General features: G+C 47.5%; 6 protein-coding genes across 6 annotated transcripts; 4 read left to right on the top strand and 2 right to left on the bottom strand.

Moving 5' to 3' along the window:
• Window positions 1–1,079: 1,079 nt before the first annotated feature.
• BP5553_08419 (uncharacterized protein) lies at window positions 1,080–2,783 on the top strand (the record flags this gene model as incomplete). Its single annotated transcript, XM_032017042.1, has 1 exon — window positions 1,080–2,783. The coding sequence occupies one exon, from the start codon at window positions 1,080–1,082 to the stop codon at window positions 2,781–2,783; it is 1,704 nt and encodes a 567-aa protein (XP_031866473.1).
• A 270-nt stretch (window positions 2,784–3,053) lies between these two features.
• BP5553_08420 (uncharacterized protein) lies at window positions 3,054–5,333 on the bottom strand (the record flags this gene model as incomplete). The annotated part of the gene is made up of 5 exons (XM_032017043.1): window positions 3,054–3,068; window positions 3,125–3,751; window positions 3,809–4,143; window positions 4,209–4,332; window positions 4,383–5,333. 5 exons carry the CDS (start codon window positions 5,331–5,333, stop codon window positions 3,054–3,056), a joined length of 2,052 nt encoding a protein of 683 aa, XP_031866474.1.
• A 1,789-nt stretch (window positions 5,334–7,122) lies between these two features.
• Window positions 7,123–10,274, top strand: BP5553_08421 (uncharacterized protein; the record flags this gene model as incomplete). The annotated part of the gene is made up of 4 exons (XM_032017044.1): window positions 7,123–7,315; window positions 7,369–8,520; window positions 8,577–8,645; window positions 8,698–10,274. The coding sequence occupies 4 exons, from the start codon at window positions 7,123–7,125 to the stop codon at window positions 10,272–10,274; spliced, it is 2,991 nt and encodes a 996-aa protein (XP_031866475.1).
• An 857-nt stretch (window positions 10,275–11,131) lies between these two features.
• BP5553_08422 (Uncharacterized protein) lies at window positions 11,132–12,920 on the top strand (the record flags this gene model as incomplete). The annotated part of the gene is made up of 4 exons (XM_032017045.1): window positions 11,132–11,408; window positions 11,468–11,689; window positions 11,745–12,457; window positions 12,519–12,920. 4 exons carry the CDS (start codon window positions 11,132–11,134, stop codon window positions 12,918–12,920), a joined length of 1,614 nt encoding a protein of 537 aa, XP_031866476.1.
• Window positions 12,921–14,744: 1,824 nt separating this feature from the next.
• On the top strand, window positions 14,745–17,276 carry BP5553_08423 (uncharacterized protein; the record flags this gene model as incomplete). The annotated part of the gene is made up of 1 exon (XM_032017046.1): window positions 14,745–17,276. The coding sequence occupies one exon, from the start codon at window positions 14,745–14,747 to the stop codon at window positions 17,274–17,276; it is 2,532 nt and encodes an 843-aa protein (XP_031866477.1).
• Window positions 17,277–18,150: 874 nt separating this feature from the next.
• Window positions 18,151–19,869, bottom strand: BP5553_08424 (Uncharacterized protein; the record flags this gene model as incomplete). Its single annotated transcript, XM_032017047.1, has 1 exon — window positions 18,151–19,869. One exon carries the CDS (start codon window positions 19,867–19,869, stop codon window positions 18,151–18,153), a length of 1,719 nt encoding a protein of 572 aa, XP_031866478.1.
• Window positions 19,870–21,909: the final 2,040 nt, after the last annotated feature.

Raw genomic sequence — 21,909 nt, forward strand, 5'->3', positions numbered from 1 at the left:
CCGTGAAGCAATGCCGACGCGGGCGTCATACTTCGGGAGAGTCATAGGATGGTATTCCTATTATTTTAGGGATTTCTAGTCTGCATAGCCGATACACAGGTTCGTTCTTCATTGGAGCGGGTCCGGATAATTGTATAGCTATTTGAGCATTCTGTATCTCCTCTTGGCAGGCTTCAAGCGAGTTGCCATAATTACTTGTATAATCTGCGCCGAAACTGGACCGCTCCAAAATCCACTTCCGTCTTTGGAGCAGTCGCTGCATTAACCCGAGCCGAGCCTTGAGCCCTGAGCACGCTGATGAGTCAGCTGGATTATTTTTAGGGGGATCCTCTTCTAGCTCCTTTAGAGAATCGGTCAGAGGTTCCATACTGTCTAAATATAGATTGATCTTGCTGATGCTTGTTGTCAAAAACACAGCCACCCTTTTAACCTATCAGAGTGGTCGGGGTAGGTATCCGTTCTCGCTCTCATGCTGCACAAGACATGTGAACCTTATTTTTTCCCAACCTAGAGTTCCGCTCTCTTCTCTATAAATTCATGTAAACCACTAGGACGCATCCTTCTTATATGGCTCCTCAGGCTTAGTATTGACGTCCTTGCCGTTATTTACATACAACGACCATAAGGGCAACGGTACCTGACCCCCTTCGCATGCCGCCTTATTGAAAAATTTAGAATAATCCCTGTAGCAAATTTGATCAGAGTCATCCTTTTCCTCGTGAATAAGCCAAGGAATTCAATCACAGAGGGGAGATAGATGGTTGACATTTTCGTCTTCTGTGATTTTGGTAGGGTGGGATATCGGGTATTTGCTGCCACTTTTCGCACTCCTCCGTAGGGCGGGCGGGACCTCTCGTGTCGCTTCCCTGCTGCGTTCAGGGGAGCATCACGTGAGCCAACGGAAAGGCTTCAGACGTCCTTGGCACCAAGATCCTCTACTCTCCGAGCTGCGTACTTGAGATTGGAACGCTGTCCGTAACAAACTCCTTTTCATGATCATCTGCCACAACCATTCTCTGCACCTTACACGATTACCGACGACCAATACATCCTCTGATCGTCCCAGAATCAGCTCAGCCATGGACCGCCTTCCGCAAGAATTAATCGACCGTATCACGAGCTACTTGGATGATGATGCACTCGAAAGCACACTCACCGTGTCCCGGAAATTCAATATTGCGACCGAAATAAAATCAGAGATTTGGGAACGCTATTCAGTTGATGGATCTGACATTGACATGTTTCTCAAACTCTACAATAACCACCGTTTTCGCTATCTCACAGACTTAACATTCACCACCAGCTTTCCTCCCTTAGAGGTGCCACCGTGGATACAAGAGGTGGAGGACAATGGTGGCGACATTGATGCTCCTGAATGGGAGGAAACCGCGTGCCGCGACACCGCTGATGATCTAAGAGCTCTGGACGAAGGATTTACCCACCAGATCAACTCCTTGTTTACAACATTGAAGATAATTGAGGATGGCATAGGCAAGGTGCATGATTTTGGGCGGATCGATCTTAAAATCAGTACCCCAACTAGAGATGTGGATTACTGGTATTGCATACATCGTAGAACCGTTTGCTGGCGCATTCATCTACTATCGCCGGAGACCCTTCCTCGCCTTTCTACGATCCGTTCCCTCAATTTCCAACACGATGACTCGGATAACACGATTGTTTGTATATCGAACGCAACATCATTCAAAGTAGATCCTCGTGTCCTTCTAGACATGGTTGTTAAGCTTCCTAATCTAGAGCATCTACGCAGTAATCTTTGGGAAGACGGATGGGAAGCTAATAAGAAATGTGATGGCGTTAAATACGCCACGCGTGAGTGGGAAGGGCCTCGTCGGGACGCGCGCAATGACTTTGTCAAAGCTTTTCAAACTGCAGTCCTGCCTAAATCACTTAAAGAGGTGATGCTATGCTTCAGAGGTCTATTTGGCATGTCCTGGGACATCGATCAGTGCCAGGAACTACCAAATCTGATAAGCCCTGCGCCCTACGATTTATTTAGCTCGAGCCTTCATATCCTCTCACACCAGCTTCGAAAACTACAACTTCATGTCATGGCTGACGAGACCTTATTCTGGCCGGTTAACTGCGGTGATAACGAACCCTCCTGGCCCAACCTTGAAAGCCTAAACGTCATGTTCCATATGGCAACCCCCAAAGGAGGGTGGTATTTCCATGGGCCGGAAGGAAACGGCAGAGCAGTTGAAGGTTTCGAGGTTACCGAAGCTTCGTATCCGCCACTTGGATTAAACGATATGGATAGGGATTGGCACCGTAGGCCGATGAATCCGGGGATTTGGACAGTGAGCGATAACCGCCATTTTCGCGTTGTTCCTAACGAAGAACTGTTATTGCCCTTTCTAAATGCATTTGCGAAGGCTGCTAGTCACATGCCTTTGCTCAAGGATGCTGTACTCTGGTCGCCACTTGAATATTCCGAGGGGGTCTCAAAGGATTCAGATACCTTCTTTGATAACCAGAAAGGATTTAGTAGCTTTAGTGGCCTTAAAAAGTCATGGGGCATCGCTTACGTAGCGCCAGGAGCATATGCATTCGACACAGTCCTGAAACATGTTTCTAAGAAACGATATTCTGACTATCGTCGATTGTGGTGGATGGTGGGGAAGTGGAGACCCAATTTCGAATTACATAGCCTATTTCAGCAAATTGGACGTCGAGCTAGCCCAGAAAAGCTAAAGGAGTATTGGAAGGATGACTTAGTTGGATATAGGACTTTGGGGGTTTGCGACCACTCTGAACGATGACAAAATAGCATAATGAGGTATTTCACAACCTACGTCGTCTGTGACGGAGAATGTTACTCTTGACTAAACATTTTGTATTAGACAAGAATATATGAAAAGCCCTTGTGGGAAATAATGCAATATTGGTGCCCTAAAGTTACGATACGACCATAAATGCCAAATATAATGGACCTAACACCAATCTCTGCGCCAATGAAGCCCTCTTGGTCTCCGTTGCAAGTGCGGTCACCCTTCTTAGATAGTTCATTTCTCGGCCGGTTTCTTCTCGTCTTACTCGCTTTCGTCCTGCAGATATATGTTAGTCTCATGGAGTAGGTTGGGCTATTTTAATAGCGACGTACCTCTGTTTTTTCATCATCTGTTGTTTTGTCCTTTTTTGGTATCTTCACCTCTGCCTTGGGGTGCTTTGGCCATGGCATGTCCCAAGCGCTCTTCTTCTCAGTATCCCATTCCTTCTTGAGCTTGGCGATAGACTCTTTCAACTTCTTGTCGGCTTTGGGTATTTTCTCAAGTCTCTTGATGCCGTCGTTCATCTCAAAATTCATTCTTTTCACACCTGTTTCAAATCTCAAGTCCATCCATTCACCCCACAATGCTTTAAGTCCCATCTCCTGCCAGGCAAAATCGGTTTTATCAGCTTCCGATTCTGATTCTGATTCTGATTCTGATTCCTCATCGTCCGTTGCTGCAATGGCCTTTTTGGGGTGCTTTCCAAGCTGAGAGTCCAGTTTTCCCAACATCTCCCCCATGCGTTTCTGCTGGGCGTTGAAGGTTTCGTTGATCGCTGGGGTTCTCATGTACTTCCGAACACCAATAAGCGATTTTAGCAGAATTATTTGTGTCTCGGGTGTTCCATCCTTCCCCTTCTTCTTCCCACTTTTTTTGTCCACCTTCGCCGGTTGGCTCTCGATGTTCTTCGTCGTTGTATCTTTGGAAAATACAGTGTCTTTGTTTGCCGATGAGAACGTCTGCAGAGGGAATATTTATTAGCCAGTGAAGTACCACTCTCGGTGGGGAAAACTTACTTGAGCTTTGGCGGGAGCATTAATTTCTGCTTCCAGATATACGAATTCATCGATATGTTCATTTACTGAGGGATAGACAGAAGCTAGATGTTCTCGAGGCGTTAAAGGCTGCCCCTCTGGTGTGCCGTCTGAGGCTACCAATTCGAATGTCTGTCCTGGATCTTTATTTTCTCCATCCATAACCCATGTTGCTTTGAAGTAAGTGGCGAAATCTACTTTTTTGTCGCTGCCGTCAGGGTTAGGAAACTTATTGCCTTTAGCCTTAGTTGTAGCGATCCAGTCGAAAAACCCGGTGACAATTTGCCATTCCATGATGTGCTCGATCTCGTACTTTGCTACATCTACCTATCAGATTTTCCTTTTCCTTTTGTAGTCTTGTGCTTTTTTAGTGGTGCCTTACCTTTTTTGGACTCTGGTGATCCCTTAGTTCTTATTTTTTTGGCTTCGGCCTTAGTGAACGGTCCTTTCCAAGTATAGTCGTCACAAGATCTAGGAAAATCCCAGCCGTAGTATGCCAAAGTATCCTAGATATCATTTAGAATAGACTCAAGGTAGAGAGTTTATGATCACTTACAGTTCTTTTGTTACTAACGTCTGGAGAGGAGCCTGCATTCCAACTTATACTGAATAACTTGCCTTTCTTCGGCCCTCGCTTTTGAATATTGCTATAGTGCGCCATGCCGGACATGCTACCAACGTAAAAGTCTCGTCCATCGATCGGCGACGTAAAAAGATCTCTAGCTTCAAGAGGCTGGAGTTCCTGTAGCTGTTTAGCGGCAACGGCGAAAGCTTTCGAGCAGTCCAATTCTGGAGCTGAACATGAGTCTCCCTCTGGCTCGGCTCGCTTCCCCTTATCACCCTTTTTCCCTTTCCCTTTCCCTTTCCCTTTCCCTTTTGCCTTGCCGGTTGCCTCCTGGCAGTTGCTGGTGCTGACCTTGGTTGATGTGGATTTTTTGGTCTTGGTCGCCTTCGTCTTAGTCTTCTTGGTCTTGACCTTCTTAGACTTGACCTTTTTGTCTTTCGCTTTAGTACCCTTTGCTGGTTTTGCCCCCCCTTTCTTCTTATTAGCACGGGCTTGAATTCCATGCTCATCGTCATCCTCATCGTCATCCTCATCGTAATCCTCATCGGCATCCTCATCGTCGTCCCCCCCCTCCATAATTTCAAACAACAACCCCTCTGTTTCCACAGAACCTCCCCAGACATTCTGGGTGACGATGCACTGAGAGATAATGCTAGTCAGGGCAGACTTGCAATCCCCCTTGGGATGTAGCACTCCTTCGGTCTGGGAGAGTGAAAAGACTATTGGCCCAGCATTGTAGATGATAGGTCCGGCCCCGATGTCCTTGAACCTATTATTGCAAATGTCGTCAATGGTTCCGTTCCCTCCGAGCTGAAGACTACTAGCGATATCCACCCCTGAGGGACCATCTGCCTTGAGAGGATCGGCAGTGTTGCAGTTGAGAGCATAAACTCCAAGTGCCTTGAGACTCAGGAGAGCCGTCAAGAGGGGAATCGTCTTCATGACCAGGCGTGTCTTTGAATGTTCCCAAAATCAAAATAGATGTTTTCCTCTTGAAAGTAGTTTCAGGTAATGAATGAGACTGTATATATGCTTCAAGCGAAAGTTGAGTTTCGAAAATAAAGGAGTGTGTATTCGTGAGAGACTCAGGAATGAATGTCTGCTTCCAAATAGAAGACTTAAGGACAAGAGAAAGGAAAGTGATGCGAATGCGGATGAAGAAAAAAAGAGAGAATACCGAGATATTTCTAAGAGTCTATATGCTCAACACTTCATGATGAAGGAGTCGCAAACCATAGTCACTCCTAAATTTAGCGAGATCTCGTGGGAGTCGCCAATAATGGATGTGTTTCATGTTTTTTGGGCGATATCTTGGCCGAATCCTCACCAACTACTACTCCGTAATCCTTTTGATGAGTGGAGAGTGCACTGCCCGTCCAGACATCTATTAGGATCTAAAGTGGCGGTGCGCAAGTTATGGAGTTCTATCGTACCCGCTGATGCATTTTTTGTAAGGATAGAAATTAAGGCAGATTTTGTTTACGAGGGGATCAATTCAATCGACTCGCACAGTCGCTCGCAGATGCCCGCCCGATGCGGCCTGATTTGATGCTCTCGCGATTTCGTATTTTTGTTTTATATTTTTCTAGATTTAGTTCTATCATACTATTTGGCTACGCCCTCTAGATGTATATCATTTGTGTGGTCTAAATTAAATTTATTATTTGCGCTTAAAATCGTGTTGTGTAATGTTCTCGATATACTCGTAACTCGTATCGGCGGCGGATTCACGGCCTAACTGGGAGGCGCAAATAGGTATCTTTTACGATATTTTCCCAGTTGTTGCACAGGAGGTGGTAACACCGAATGCGCCGCTGGGCGGCACTCACTTACTTGGCAACGAGGTGTTGAAGACTGTGGGTCGTACGAAGTTGTTCGATCAGGTCTACACCTCTATGTAGATAGGTGGGGGCTACTACCACGTTACTTTTCCTATTTCTTTGCCCTAATCCAATCCCTCCATGCCTCTATCACTCTTGAGTCTTGTATCTCCGGATCCCACGGATCCAGCAGGAAGTACCAAGGTACCTTGGTAAGTAAGCACAGCGGCGCTGGAGTTACATCGACCAATACGAGCAGTTCGTTTGCATCCAAGCCGCAGCTAATCATTGTCGGAAGCGAGTCGCCCCCGGCATCCTTCCGATCCCCTTCTCTTGGTATCAACCTCAACGAGAACATTCACCGCTACTAAATGCAGTTCTAAGTGCAGGTATGCTCATCCTTAACTACGCAGTTCAATGTGGGGACTGGTAGGTATGGTGAGATTTTACGTCTTGCACACACAACCTCGGTACCTACCACACCAATTTTATCCTTTTCAGCTGCGGCAAAATACCAAGACTCTTTAGGGCTACCATTTTAGAAATAGAAGGAGTGCCAATGCGTATCTCATTTGGTTTCTCACCCTCGGCAGCTCGTGATCATTCCATTACATCAACATCTTCCTTTCAGGATGGGGAGCTTTTTTCCTCGCGCTAAGTTAAATCATTGCTATTTCTGAAATTTCTGAAACAGAATGATATGTGGCAGGGGCACTGTACTTGAATGACTACAAGTTGTATTCTTGCAATGCATATCCCATCTCATCCCCGTTTGGTTTTCTTTATATTCCTTCATTACTTTTGCTACCCGTTCTAGTCAGTGCCTTCTTGAACTTTGTTTCAACCCACGCCCTTTACAGTGGCACTGTTACTATTTCGTCACTCATTTAAAATTTATGTTCAATCAAACTATGCTTCACCCTATACTGTCATTTCTGTTAGCTTTAACATTCTTCTGGAGTGCCAACGCAGACGTAGCAAGAGATGGAACCATCCAGCTGGTTCCTCTGTCGAGTCACGACCTCGGGTTATCCCGCAGATCCGTGCCTGACTTTGCACTTCAACAACAATTGAGTCTCATCTTTGGACCTAGCGCGAAGGACAGTGAGTAATGTCTCTCCATCCAATATGCTTCGCTAACAGCTTTTCCTTTCTAGCATCCATCCTCGTCAATGTGACGCTGGAGACAGGCAATGAAGAACTGATTATCTCTACGGACCATTTCGGAAATGCACTCAAGTCTACTACTTGCGAGCCCTCGCTTGCCTTGGAGTTTATCTCGAATGAGGAATACAACATCGCCGTCGACAAATGGGAATGGGTCAATTTCAATGCCAACCGAACCTTCATCATGCTTGTCGATGACTGTCCAGGAAAACCAGGGACCAATCCTTGGATTGTCAACAATGCCACCTACAACGAGCCCGGCCTAATGGTCAGTTTCAACGCTGCCCAAACCACATGGGAATCCCTTACCACCATGTTTACGTTTGACTGGGGTAGTGATGTTACATCCAACGTGCTTGCTCGTCGCGCCTTTGGTATTGATGATATCATCGAGACAGTAGTGGATGGCGGAAAAGCTGCGAAAGAGGCAGCCGAAAAGGCCGCAAAGGAGGTGGAAGAAAAAGCAAAGGAGGCGGCAGAAAAAACAAAGCAAGAGGCAGAGCGAGCTGCCAAGCTGGCTGAGAAGAAAGCTAAAGAACTTGCCGCCAACACAATCAACGTGGAACCCAAAGTGGCATCATTCCCGTTGGATTTGACAATCAATAAAACCGTATTGCAGCACCAGTCGTCCTCGGGCCTCTCTATCGACCTTGCTTGCATAGACTGCAAAACTTTCGGTACGTTAAAGATAGGGGGCCATGTCAAAGGGACCATGATACCGCCGAAGGTCGATGAATTCTGGATGAGTGTAGAGCCTTCCGGTGTGGGTATTGACATGAAACTTGCAATGACCATCGAGGGCTCTGGAGACTTGAACCGTGACATGCGTTTCGGGGAACTCACCATACCTGCCTTTGCCATTTTCCAACATATCATCTCCTTTGGACCCAAGATGATACTCTCGGGATCTATTGCTCTTAAAGATGCCGAGGCTGACGGGACTTCTATTATCACCACCGGTGTAAAAGCCGCACTGCCCAAAGACGCAAGCGCGAGAGTCGATTTCACTGGGAAATCCGGTACTGGTGCGGGAAACTGGAAACCCGTCATGGAGACCAAACCTATGACCATCAGCTCTGGTATCGATGCTTCCTTCGAAATATACACAAAGATTGCAATCTCCGTTGAAGCAGAATTCTTCGGTATATAATCCTACCCCATGGTCCCAAAATGAAATAATTAACAACCCCCCCAATAGGAAGTGCTTATGGAATGGACGTTGGTGTTCATGTTCCAAGTATCAAGATAAATGCTACGTCTGAGGAGGGTAAGACACTTCTATTCCGTCCCGAAATGAAGTCAATACTGATTCTTCGTAGATGAAGAGGGGGTGTGTATGGAGAACCCCAAGACTAAAGGTGTTACTGTCACCGGGGGTATGGACGCGGATGTGAAAATGACAGGATACTACGGCAGAATTATAGACCACCAAGAGTTCTTTAATAAACAATTGTATACGAAGGCAAGCCTTGTTAAATTCGAAGAGAAGTGTTATTCTTTTGGCGACGAAGTTGGAGCTGTCGATGAAGATGTTGAAGACGAAGACGAAGAAGCCGAAGATGAGGAGGCTGAAGACGAAGAGGTTGAAGACGAAGAGGTTGAAGACGAAGAAGTTGAAGACGAAGAGGTTGAAGACGAAGAAGTCGAAGACGAAGAGATTGAAGATAAGGAGGCTGAAGACGAAGACGAAGAACCTGAAGACGAGGATATTGAGGATGAGGATGTAGTTGAAGACGGAGAGGAGGTTGTTGAAGACGAGGAAGTTGAGGACGAGGTTGAGGAGGAGGAGGTTGCTGAGCAAGACGAGGTTGAAGACAAGGAGGAAGTTGAGGACGAGGAGGTTGAAGACGAGGAGGTTGAGGACGAAGAGGTTGAAGACGACGAAGTTGAAGATGAAGAGGTTGAAGATGAGGAGGTTGAAGATGAGGAGGTTGAAGATGAGGAGGTTGAAGATGAGGAGGTTGGAGATGAGGAGGTTGAGGAGGAGGTTGAGGATGAGGAGGTTGAGGATGAGGAGGTTGGGGATGAGGAGGTTGAAGACGAGGAGGAGGTTGAGGACGAGGAGGAGGTTGAGGACGAGGAGGTTGAGGGTGAGGAGATTGAGGACGAGGTTGAGGAGGAGGAGGTTTCTGAGCAAGACGAGGTTGAAGACGAGGAGGAGGTTGAGGATGAGGAGGTTGAAGATGAGGAGGTTGAGGAGGAGGTTGAGGATGAGGAGGTTGAGGATGAGGAGGTTGAACACGAGGAGGAGGTTGAAGATGAGGCGGAGGTTGCTGAGGAAGACGAGGTTGAAGAGGACGAGGAGGTTGAGGACGAGGAGGTTGAAGAGGAGGCTACTACAACAACAACCACTAAACATGCTACGAAGACAGTCACAGTAACAGAAGCTTCGATGACAGCTAAAGCAACAGAAGCTTCGAAGACAAAATCGGCAGCGCCAGAACTATCCGATGACACGGAGTCTACGGAGGACGATGAGGTTGAAGACGAGGAAGCTGAAGACGAAGATGTTGAAGAGGATGCTACAACAACAAGTAACAAACAACCTACGGAAACAGCCAAAGCAACAGAAGCTTCAAAGACAACATCAGCAGCGCCAAAACCATCCAATGGAACGGAGCCTATACCTAATGAGGACGAAGAAGACGTCGAGGACGACAATGATTCTGAGGACGCTAAAACAACCGATAACGAACAACCTACGAAAACAGCTGAAGCAACGCAAGCTTCAACAACAAAATCAGTAGCGCCAAAACCATCCAATGGCACGGAGCCTACAGCTAACGAGGACGTCGAGGATGTCGAGGAGGATTCTGAGACGGTGGAAAAGAGACGCCGGGCCCTCCTGAGCCGTATTAGCAGCCGTCATGTTAGAAAATCCTGGTTTGGATTTTAGAAAGAGCATGGCTAGGATAGGTACTGCTGGCAAGACTTATCCGATGTATGGCCTCACCTCGACGGTACTATTAAAGTAGTGCCTAATGCCTGTTTGGATTTCCTAGAGTACACCTTCAGTTGTACCTACGCACACGGTTGGGTTTTTTTTTTGGAATTGGAAATAAAAATAGATAACAGCTAGACTTCCAAGGAAGTAGCAGAAATATATATATCTTTATTTTCGGTTTATTAGCATTTAGATTTCTATGTTTTGAGAGAGCCATTCTTCAATCTTTTTGTGGCAATTGGGGGTTTTGGGGATGCAGTTTGAGCATTTGATGTATCGTTACAAGAAGGTGCTTGCAACTAATAGACGAAGTTACATTTGCTCTCTCTCGGCTAAATGGTACATAACACAGAACCCTGTTTAGGGGGAAGGATCACGTGATGGTGCCTAGCAATTCATTACACTTGCACGTATTGAAAGATACTAGACGCGATTTGATACCCTTGGCGCGGAGGCAAAAACCTATCAAGATGTACTTCGTAAAAAGTAGGCCATTCGTACCATGTAGGTTGTAGTTAGTTCACTACCCCGGAAATCCGGGGCATCATCCCGTAACAACCCCACATCTCGGGTATATTCTCGCCCAATTGACGAATTAAAGCTGTCACATAGTTCTACACCGTATCTCCGCAATAGCTTCTTGATATATTCCAAAGGATTTTCGGTTACCTAGGTAAGAGATACGAGATGATACGGGTAGGCAGCTTAATTATTGGGAAAGCATAACGTGATAGCCACGCTGCATCGCTGGGCATAAATAGAACTTGAAGCTCGTGGAATGAGTAACTGTAATCCTGCCAACCTTCAAGATGAAATCTGCGATATACTTCACCTCTTTCCTACTCTGCGTGGCAGCGGCACGTGACACGCCCCGACCAACTGCAGTTGTCGATGCTGGGACGGTTGTCGGCGTGGCCACCTCTCTGCCCTCGTCGAAGGTAACAGTCAACAAGTTCCTCGGCATCCCTTATGCTGAGCCTCCTGTGGGCTCAAGGCGATTCTTGCCTCCGACTCCCCACGCCCCTTTCGGAAAGAAGCCTCTCGATGCCAGTCAATGGGGTCACATTTGCCATCAGCAAGATTCAGGTACGTCCTTGAGCATGTTACGAGTATTTCCCAGCGACAGATCCACTAACTTAGTGCAGTGGAGAACGTTGGTGAGAGCGAAGACTGCCTCACTCTAAACGTCTACACACCTGATACATGCTCTGGAACAAGGAGACCCCCTACAACAAAGCGATCCGTATTGGTCTGGTTCCATGGGGGCAACCTGCAAGCTGGATCCTCTCATATCGCGACTCTTGACGGCACCAGCTTTGCTACTAACCACGACATCGTAGTGGTGACCTTAAATTATCGTGTGAACGGTATATCAAACCTCATCTCCAAGCTGAGACGTATATTCTAACTCGGCCTGTGCAGTATTTGGCTTCCCCAACTCTCCTGCCCTCCCTCTCACTAAGACCAACCTTGGCTTCCTCGATCAGCGACTGGCCCTTGACTGGGTGCAAAGGAACATCCATGTATTTGGCGGCGACCCAAAGAAAGTAACGATAGCCGGCGAATCGTCAGGTGCGTCTTCAGTCGATCGATTAGTTGACACTTTTCCACCTCCCCTGATTCCACCATTCCGCGCCGCGGGAGAGTCAAGCGGCCAAGCCACAGTGAGCGCCTTTGACCGAAACAGTGGCCCAGCCTCCTGGGCCGCGCTGGCCTCGACGTTGGGCTGCAACAATACCTCGCCGCAAGTCGAGCTTGTTTGCATGCAGGCTGCAGACGCGCGGACTATCAATACTCTATTAACCGGCAGTACGCTCGACTTCAGTCCTGTGAACGATGGGGTGACACAGGTTGAGCTGCCATATATTGCCAAGCGGGCTGCAGGTGCCGCGGCGAAGGTGCCGCTGTACATTGGGACATCGGCTCAGGAAGGGACTGTGCTCGCTAGTGTTTACGGGGTGGACATCGCAAACTTCAACGAGGATCAGTTGGTTCAGTTCCTCTCCATTTTCACTGGAGGAAACAAGGAGGTGGTTGACCAGTTCACCGCCCTTGTGCACTCTATTATGCAGACGGACGGACTGTCTCTGTTCTACGCCGCAACGCAGGTATACACGGAGCTTGTGTATCAATGTGTAAGTATAGCGGTCGCGGCTCTTTGATTAGAGAAACACTAACTAATTGTGCCACATGTAGCCAGCTAAGCTGGTCTCCCAGGCGGTGGCCCAGAGCGGTGTTCCGGTGTGGAGGTCCTACCAGAATGCTTCCTTCCCCAATATTCATCTGCCCGGTTACACCGAGTTGGGTGCCTATCACACAGCAGATCTCGGGCTTATCTGGGGTACTTACCCGACCGAAAATGCCACTCTTGCTGAGGCCAAGCTGAGTAAAACGATACAGGCCTCTTGGGCGGGCTTCATCAAGGATCCTTGGGGAGCGGGTCCTGGATGGGACAGAGTTGACAGCAACGGAAATAACCTCGCCTGTTTCGGATGTGACGGTGGGACAGGCGTTACGCTCATCGACGAGCCAAAGGCCGATGCGAGATGTCCCTATTATCAACTGACTTATGACACTACGAAATCGCCGTATTTCTGAAATCGCACATTATACAAGCATAAGGACGACGAACTTCAGCTATACGAGTTGTGTCGAGCTGTGCTGAGGAGGATTCGAGAGTCATAATTCTAGTCTTACAGAGCAGCCAACGCTTTGGAGCACTTCTAATATAGCAATGCTTAGGTACTTAGTAATTAGGCCTTTTGGTTATAGGGCTCTAGTAAATAGCCGTGAAGTTAATGTCTATACTACTTAGTAATTAACGATACTTCAAAACGGTGTTTCTTTCTAATGCTCCGGGAAATGGAGATCTACCCATAGCACGGGTCAGCTCTAAAGTTGCAGTACCGCTGTATGTGCACCATAGTAAACTGTTCCGCCTGCTCATCATAGTCCCTATCTACACCCATACCGTCACACCTAAATTGAAGCTCTTCACACCTTCCTGTCGTAACACTATCGTAAGCATTTATAGTGGTCAGAATTATAATCAAAACCATAAGGAAATAAATCTCTCCATTGCTCTCTACCCAGGCTAGCTTATACGTAGGTCGAGTCTTTGTATTCCTGCGATAACCTATCCGACTACGAAGTATGGCATATTAATAACAAACCCATAGCTCATATATAACCTCTTTCGGCTGATTTCCAACCTCTAATTTCCTCTTTTTGATTTTGTCATCCTTTAGAGGCTTCGGCCTAGCAGCTATGCAGTTCTTCTAGAGCCAATCTAACATAAACAGCGCTAATTAGCTGGACATATTCAGGGGTAAGGAGGCAGTGGCAGATTGTAACAATCCGGGGGCGATAGTAAGGTGCGAATAGCTTCAATTCGGGAACAGCGAGTTCAGAACTTAGGTTGAGCAGGAGGACCGGTTTACCATAGTGCACCTACCCATGCTACTGGCCGATCTCTATTTTTCGGACTATTAGAAATAAATGACCTATGTCTAAACTCCACAGGTGGCCGAGCTCCAAAAACCAAATACCTCTCAATTGGGTTTGTGAGTAAGAGTACGGGACGGCCGAAGGCCAACTGGTATCGTATGTGACGTAAAATACTCTTCCTTCAACAAAAGGGAAGGGAAGTAAGCGTAGCATCCACGACACTGTTTTCGGAATCTAGGGTGCCATTTCTCCTCATCCCAGGGGCTTTTGCTACCTCGGCTTGGGAAGAGCCTCTTAGATGTTCCTGCGCGTAAGAAAGCTTGGCTCGATATACTTCGTAAGGCTGCAGATACGAATATTAATTGAAGATCTCGCCCCAGGGAACACCGACGTCCTATACTCCGTAATCACGACCAGCAGCAGTTAACGTTAGGGTGACTACCCCAGGTGTTGAGCTAGGGATCCAGGCACAATACGCCTAAAGTTAATTTACCCTGCTTATTATCACCAGGGAACATATATAGGCGACCCCGACAGATTAGGTACCTAGCCTATCCAAACATATACCAGCGCTACGTTGCGCCGAAATTCCCGCATAAAGACTCACTAACTTGCTGGTGAGCAATTTTAAACCCCAGGAGTAAAACGGCTCAATACCCCGGACTTCATTATTTGAATCTCGTAATCGGTCGAATGCTCACACAGACATGATTTAGGTTGACAAGAGTCATCGGCGACTGCGTCTACGCAAATTGAAAACGCGGCGCAGTATCAATGGGATACGAGGTTACCAAAACCTCCTGGCCCTCTGAAAGACGATGGATGATGTATATATTGATATGTCTCCCACATCTTCTGTCTGTCCAACTCAGTCAAAATCACTTGCCTTATATCTCTGTGATTGAGTGGAAGATCGAATAACCCACTGACAACACCGAGAGATTCGTAATAATCCTCGCCTCAATCGAGCACATAATGTCTTTTACTACTACTAGTAGTACGCGGTTAAAATATCCGGCCAAACTCACATTCGCTCTCCTCCTGTGGCTGGGTGTTTTTTCCAATGCAGTCAATACCAGCAGCGTACCCCTCCGCGGAGAAGATCCTTGCCCAGTCTCATGTGCGGTATCAGGTAGCAAGCCTGGTAACTGGACCGCCTATTCCAGCGTAGACAGACTCGATTTCTGTCACGACACAATGCTGTTGGATTTTGCGGTATATACCCCTCTTGGCGGCCCCACGAAACACACCACCACCATCAGGGCATGTACTCAGACCCAGTCAAAGTCCAGTCCCAAGAGAGCCCTTAGAAGACGGAAATCGCTCTCTGATCGCGGAACTGAAGCCACAAATCCAACAACCGCTGCTGTGCAGGTAGCCTGGTGGAACTCAAATTCAGCCCAGAATGCCGACATTTCCAATATAGTGGACGAGACACGCAAGGTCCAGGAATATCTCACCGCTAATGCTGATACATCTTTGGTCTTTGCCTCCAACAAGAACGAGGCAATTGGTGTCTTCGCAGGTGCCCTCGTTAAAGACACCATTCTGAAGTCCACGGCAGTCCAGGATTTCATAACCCACGTCAACGACAAAGGTGTCTCCCAAAGCTTGCTCCTTCAAGTCTGTGGGTCGGATCTTAAGGCGGACTTTACCTTCGGAATCGTGGCGGCTACGGGGGATTCCAAGCTTGAACTCGTCCAAAGTGCAGTAGCCAGTTGGGCTAATGGTAGCTGCTTAGCAGGGGGCGACGGCACTGATTCACTGAAGGATATCAACATCCCCGTTCCAACTAAGATCGACGTTCGATCCCCAGCGCCCGTTCGTCCTCGCGATCTCTGTAGGACTACCACCGTAACCTCGGGCGACAGTTGCCAGTCCCTAGCTACGGCTTGCGGTACTACCCTAGCCGACTTCCAACAGTACAATCCCGGCTCAAGCTTCTGCTCCACCTTGCAAGTCGACCAGATCGTATGCTGCACGTCTGGCTCTCTTCCTGTCCCAACTCAGAATCCAGATGGCTCCTGTGCTTCATACGTCGTCCAATCTGGAGACTGGTGTGCAAAAATTGCCGCTGCAAATGCTGTTACCGTGGACAATCTCGAGACGTGGAACCAGAACACATGGGGCTGGACCGGTTGCGGCAATTTGCAGCCCAAAGTCAATATATGCCTTAGCACGGGAACCCCTCCTATGCCTGCTCCCGTACCCAGCTATATCTGCGGTCCACAGGTGCCGGGAACTTCTCCGCCTCCTTCGGGCGTCAGTCTTGCCAGCCTCAACCCGTGTCCCCTGAAAGCGTGCTGTGATGTATGGGGGCAGTGCGGGACGACGCCGGAATTCTGCACTCCTTCTGGGACGGGCCCTCCCGGGACGGCTGCTCCCGGTACCAATGGTTGTATATCCAACTGTGGGACTGATATTGTCAGCGGAACTGCGCCAGCCAGCTTTATGAGTGTTGCGTACTTTGAAGGGTGGAATCCGTCCCGGCCCTGTGTACATATGGACGTGGACCAGATCGATGCCACGAAATACACGCACATCCATTTCGGATTTGCTGGCCTAACAGCCGATACCTACCAAGTTAACATACCCTCCGACGTCCAGGCGCAATTCGACCGATTCACAACATTCCAAACGCCGATGAAGAAAGTCCTTTCGTTGGGGGGTTGGACCTTGTCCGCATCTCCATTCGACAATCAGGTTTTCCGTAGCGGAATGAGTCCACAGAATCGAGAGGCCACATCTACAAACATTGCCAACTTTATTACTGAAAATAACCTAGATGGTGTCGATATTGACTGGGAATATCCTGGCGATCCTGACAACGCTCAGAGTAGCCCAAGTGACGGCCCCAATTACCTGAAATTCATTACTGTACTCAAGGGAAAACTCCCAGGGAAGACAGTATCAATCGCAGCACCAGCCTCGTACTATTATCTCAAGGGCTTTCCTATTGCCGCTATGTCGAAGACGATCGACTATATTGTCTTTATGGCGTATGATCTTCACGGCCAGTGGGATTATGGTCATGAGTATTCCCAAGACGGATGCCCAGGGGGAAATTGCCTACGCTCCCACGTAAATATCACCGAGACTTTGGACGCATTGGCGATGATCACAAAAGCAGGCGTTGAATCAAGTAAGGTCCTAGTAGGGGTCTCTAGCTATGGACGGTCCTTCGAGATGACAATTCCCGGCTGCAGAGGGCCAACGTGTACGTATACAGGCCCGAACTCGGGGGCCACACCTGGAAATTGCACACAGACTGCCGGTTATCTTTCCAATGCAGAGATTGGCACGATTATAGGATCTGGCACTTCAGGAGTTAGACAGTTGTATGACGGCGGTAGTGACTCTGACATACTCTTATACCCTACCAATCAATGGGTGGGTTATATGTCTGATAAGACGAAAGCATCCCGCATTGAGAGGTACAAGGGCTTAAATTTTGGAGGAACAAGCGATTGGGCGGTTGACCTGCAGCAGGTTCCGGCAAGCCCATAAGTTGATGACGACCTGCTAGCCTATAGAAACGGCATTTAATTTTTGAGAATAATCTTTCAAAGTCTTATACCTCCAAATATCTTAACAAAATTTTCCCAACAGCTCCTGTCAAGTTAAAATACAGAAGTGAAGTTGAGCAGCAATATGTTAAAATACAAGTGGCCAAAACGCTTAACAAATAGCGAAAACGCACAAACACAACCAAGATTAGCAAGCGTATTCGGGAGAGCTCCGGTATAAAGTTATAATAGAAAGTATGAAAGGTCGGTTACTAGAGCACCGATGGAATGTCTGGCTCGTCCTATATAAAAACCGCCTTGGGACTTCGCTACAGAAATTTGAAATTATGCAAGAATAAGACTCAAGAGATGAACAGAGAGGATAAAAGTAAAAGCTGAAGATAAAAATAAATACGAAATACTGTAGAGGGGCATCCTCCTCGGGACAAGACCAGGGCCACGCTACATTGGAAAATAATCTGCCTTGAGAGATCAAAGGAGTTTTTTCGGGAGGGATGGTAGGGTGGCGGGGGTATTTGGACTCCTAAGGAGTTGACTTGATGGCCTGTATTATGACTACTTCAGCCTCTTAGCTAGTGGTTCGATACCATCTCACCCTTCCATGGCTATTGGCCACCTGCTGTTCCGAGTTCCTCTGGCAGCCAAAAGGAAAAGGAGAGACTGCTCTAGGTGGCTTAATGGTGACAACTCGCCCACTACCTAAGCACCACCGAAGGAAGAAATATTAGTTGCGAATAAAACCTGGTTGGAGAATGAAGGTATCTAACTTTCAAACTTACAAACACCATCAGATCCAGCAGGTGACGAGGGTGTAGTTGCATTGCATTTACCATTTTCACTGGTAACTGGTCTCATTACTTGACGACATTCTCTCTGAGACCACGCGTTCTTAAACTCTTGACATGAGTCCCTGCAAAGACTCCAGGCCCACCTCCGTTCCCCTTCCCCTTCCTGGCATCTATGCCACCATTTTCCAGCGCCTTGCGGAGCTGATCCCCTACGCCACTACCAGCTCCACTATCATCACTGCCCCTCCTACTGCTCACGCTCCCAGCATCCCACGGCCGGCCAACTTTCAGCAGTCCCTTAACACCGCCCGCCTTCCTCGTAGGCAACTCACTCGTCCCAGCACTACACACATAAAGCAAATACTTTAAATTCGGCAGCGTCTGTCTAATATCCAAAACTTTCAATCCCTGGCTTTCGGCGAGCCGTTCGATATCCTTGTTTAATAAGAAGACGCCGTACTCAAAACGAAACCGCAGAGTGCCTTTGTTGAATAAGGGAAATGTGCGTTGGTTGTCTTGTATTGTGGAGATGTAGTCATTGATTATAGATCGAGATCCGTAGGGCGTAACGGGGTATGGAAGGGGGACACTGAGATAGTATTGCAGAATCTCGACTACACGGGCGACATATCCCAGGGCGGCGGAAACGGAGTCTTCATCCGCATCGTCGAATTGGGAGTTCGGAAGAGGAAGGGAGCAGATTGTAAAGAGGAGTGGCGAGGAGGTTGGTTCGATGGGGAATATAGATAGGAGCTCTTCGCATAGACGCCGCCGCTGTTGGCGGGTGTCTGCTGCCGTGTTGCTCAAGCACGCTCGCGATTGTGCGAGCTTGTCTTGGGCGTTGGTGATATCATCCAATACTCGTGCTTGTGCTTCTCGGCCGGATTGAATGGCCTCTCTGCGTGCGGCTATTGAAGCTTTCAACTCTGCGCGTCTCCTTGAGGATTGCTTGAGCAGCTTGCGTTCCGAAGTAAGATAACGTTGGGCAAGTGCTGCCTCTTCGCGCGCTTGTGGAGATTCATCAATTGGTGTTTCTTTCAAGATCACGTTGATCTGATTCGCTAGCTCTTCTCGTGTTGCGAGTGCATCCTGTATGGATTCGTCGAGGTTCGCCAGCCTCATTAAGGCGCTGTAGGAGGAGGTCGGCAATTCGGGCGCGGGTTTCGGTTTCGGAGGTTTGGAGGTCATTTCGGTGGTGTAAATGCCATCGGCAAGGTGGAAAAGAATGCAATTGGGCGGAAATGGGTGGTTTTCGAGAGTGCCGATGAATTGCAGTGCGGGGAGTTTTACCTCCTCCTCAACAAGCGGCGAAAAGCCCTCCCTCTTAACCCATATCCTGACCATAACCGTATCCAGACGTGTGATAGCTGGACCAAGGGTGGAGAGGTCAAAGAATCGAAATGTGGGATTCATAGTCTTCTCCATTACTTCGCTGACGTATATAGGATCATCCTGCCCTTCGCAATGCAGCGTAAAGAATGTGTCTGCCATTCGGCTGTCTATCACATCCTCGAGCCTCTTCTGACGGGATCCAGGATCGCCCCCCACCCAGCTCGAGCTATCTCTTCGCGAACTCGGCCGCCGCAAATCCCCGGAGGAGTGTGCATGATGAAGTTGTGATTCGCGAAGGGCTTCGAGCTTCTGCGGAGTCTTATTAAGGGCGGCATCGTCAATTGTTTTTCCGCGCGGCCTTGTTAAGGCGAGATTGCGGAAGTATATGCCTTGGAGATGCCGCAATTTTCGATTTTGAGGCAGGAGAAGAGGTCGCGATGCCTCGGCGACCATATTGATGGTGTCAACGAAGCTATGATGGTGTTGTCATGGGCGCAAGACATTAGAATACAGTCGGTGGTAACAATCTCCGATTCTCAGCCTCGCTTTCGACCTTGTCTAACAGCCAATCAGAAGCGATATATAACCCCTATTTTCGAGTATTATCACATCTGGGGATTATACTGGGATATTGGAGGGCTTGAAACTTTGAATCACCGAAGCATTGGCTCCGTAGTGAGTGGTCTAATTTTCGGCTTTGGTTTTGTTCATCCAGTATTGTTTAGATTGTATAAAGTTACACGTGATTTCCCCCCCTTTTTATATATTCCTCGGTAGTGAGACCCGACAACTTCCTTGGGACACATCGTGCAAATTACGGTATTCGCATTTTCAATTCAACAGTAGAAAAATAACATCTCGGGGCACTGAACTACTCTAGCGAGCATATTTCATGGTCTTTGAAAAAGATGGGTGAACACTTTCCACATCGAGACACTCCGCAAGTAACGAACAACGGGAGCACTCTACATCTGGACCCTGTGGGTATAAAATGGAGATACAAATCGACAAGTATGCTGTCCTCATATTCAATGCCAACCGCATGGCAGAAGCAAAAGTGCTTTTCCTCGCACTTTTGCGAAATGATACAACAGGTTGTATTCTTTGTTCGGCGTATTTCCCGAATTTTATGACTCTCTATTACCAGTATGGGGGGAAATAAAGTAAATATTATATAATGGCATTTGAGAGCTTGTGATGTAGAGTTGAGCTACTGTCAAGATAATTATTACTGTCAAAATCATTACCACCGTCATATATTAATTTGCTCTTAAATCATTGGATGCCATTTTCAGGTTTGGGTCTAGTTCGGATTAATGATATAGCTCTTCTTTAGATTGAGCTTCACAGGCTGGGTGGTCCTCCTTCTCATATTCACTAGAACGGCTTGTCAAGATCGAATTCCAAGATTGTTCCAACGAGTTTGTTAGCTCCCAAAACATACGAAACGTATTCCGTGTAAATAATGCTAGACGATGCTAATGAGTACGATATTCTTCATAGAGCTCCCAGCTAGAAGTCGCGTTGGTCCGATCCATAATAGTCTTGCAGTCAGACTACATTACGTGAGTGTTCCAACTTTATGAAAACTGCAGTTAGAAGTTATCAGCTTTTTCATAACCTAACGTCAAGTTCCGGCTCAAAAATTGAACGTCCCATGAATTTTCTTCCGCAATACACAATACACACCTTCAATCCAGCCAAAGACCATAACCCAGCAACTCCCTAAAGGCCTCTAATTCTTCCCCAAGCTCTCTTCAAATGCCGTCCATCACCCGAGAGGATAGACACATATACGATGTATCTTCGGGTTTGATATATTGAAATCTACATCGGCCTTCTATCTTCTTATCGCAAAGCTGTCTGTATGTATAGCATAACTGACTACTCTCGTATGTGCCTTCAATAGACTCTGTCTTGCCTCGGAGATTGTAAATGGGTAATTTAAGTTAACGGTACCCTATTGATGTAGCTTTTCTACTGTGGCAATAATAGGTAATGCATCCGTCATCTAGAGGATAGACCTTGTCCTAGTAGGGTAGGGCAGAGTAGTCACAGCCGTCGAGGACCTTAAATCCCAGTATCTCACCGTTTTATCCCACGAATTGGTCACGATCATGAGAGCATGACTCGTTATAGCATTGACGAACCCTAGGGATCTAATGGGGGCATCATGAGCGGCTACTCGTTGAGCAGGGCCACCATTGGAGGTTAGATCCAAAGCTCTCACAGTCTTGTCTGCGCCTACTGGAGCAACCTGGAATTAGGATTGCGTGATGCTTGGACAGTAAATTGAAGACATGGTGCGATGCTGAACCGCAGCGACGAGATCTTGAAGTTGCAAAAAAGATGCTGCATGAGAGAAACTTACCATTCGTTCTTACACTTTCTATACGCATAATCGTATTCCAGCATTGCTGTGCATCTTTCATGCGCACATAAGTTAGCTTGTTTCGATTCTTTGCAGATATGTAAGATGTATGCTCGACACCT

Source organism: Venustampulla echinocandica (assembly GCF_003357145.1).
Source record: "Venustampulla echinocandica strain BP 5553 chromosome Unknown scaffold_8, whole genome shotgun sequence".
NCBI classification, from domain to species: domain Eukaryota; kingdom Fungi; phylum Ascomycota; class Leotiomycetes; order Helotiales; family Pleuroascaceae; genus Venustampulla; species Venustampulla echinocandica.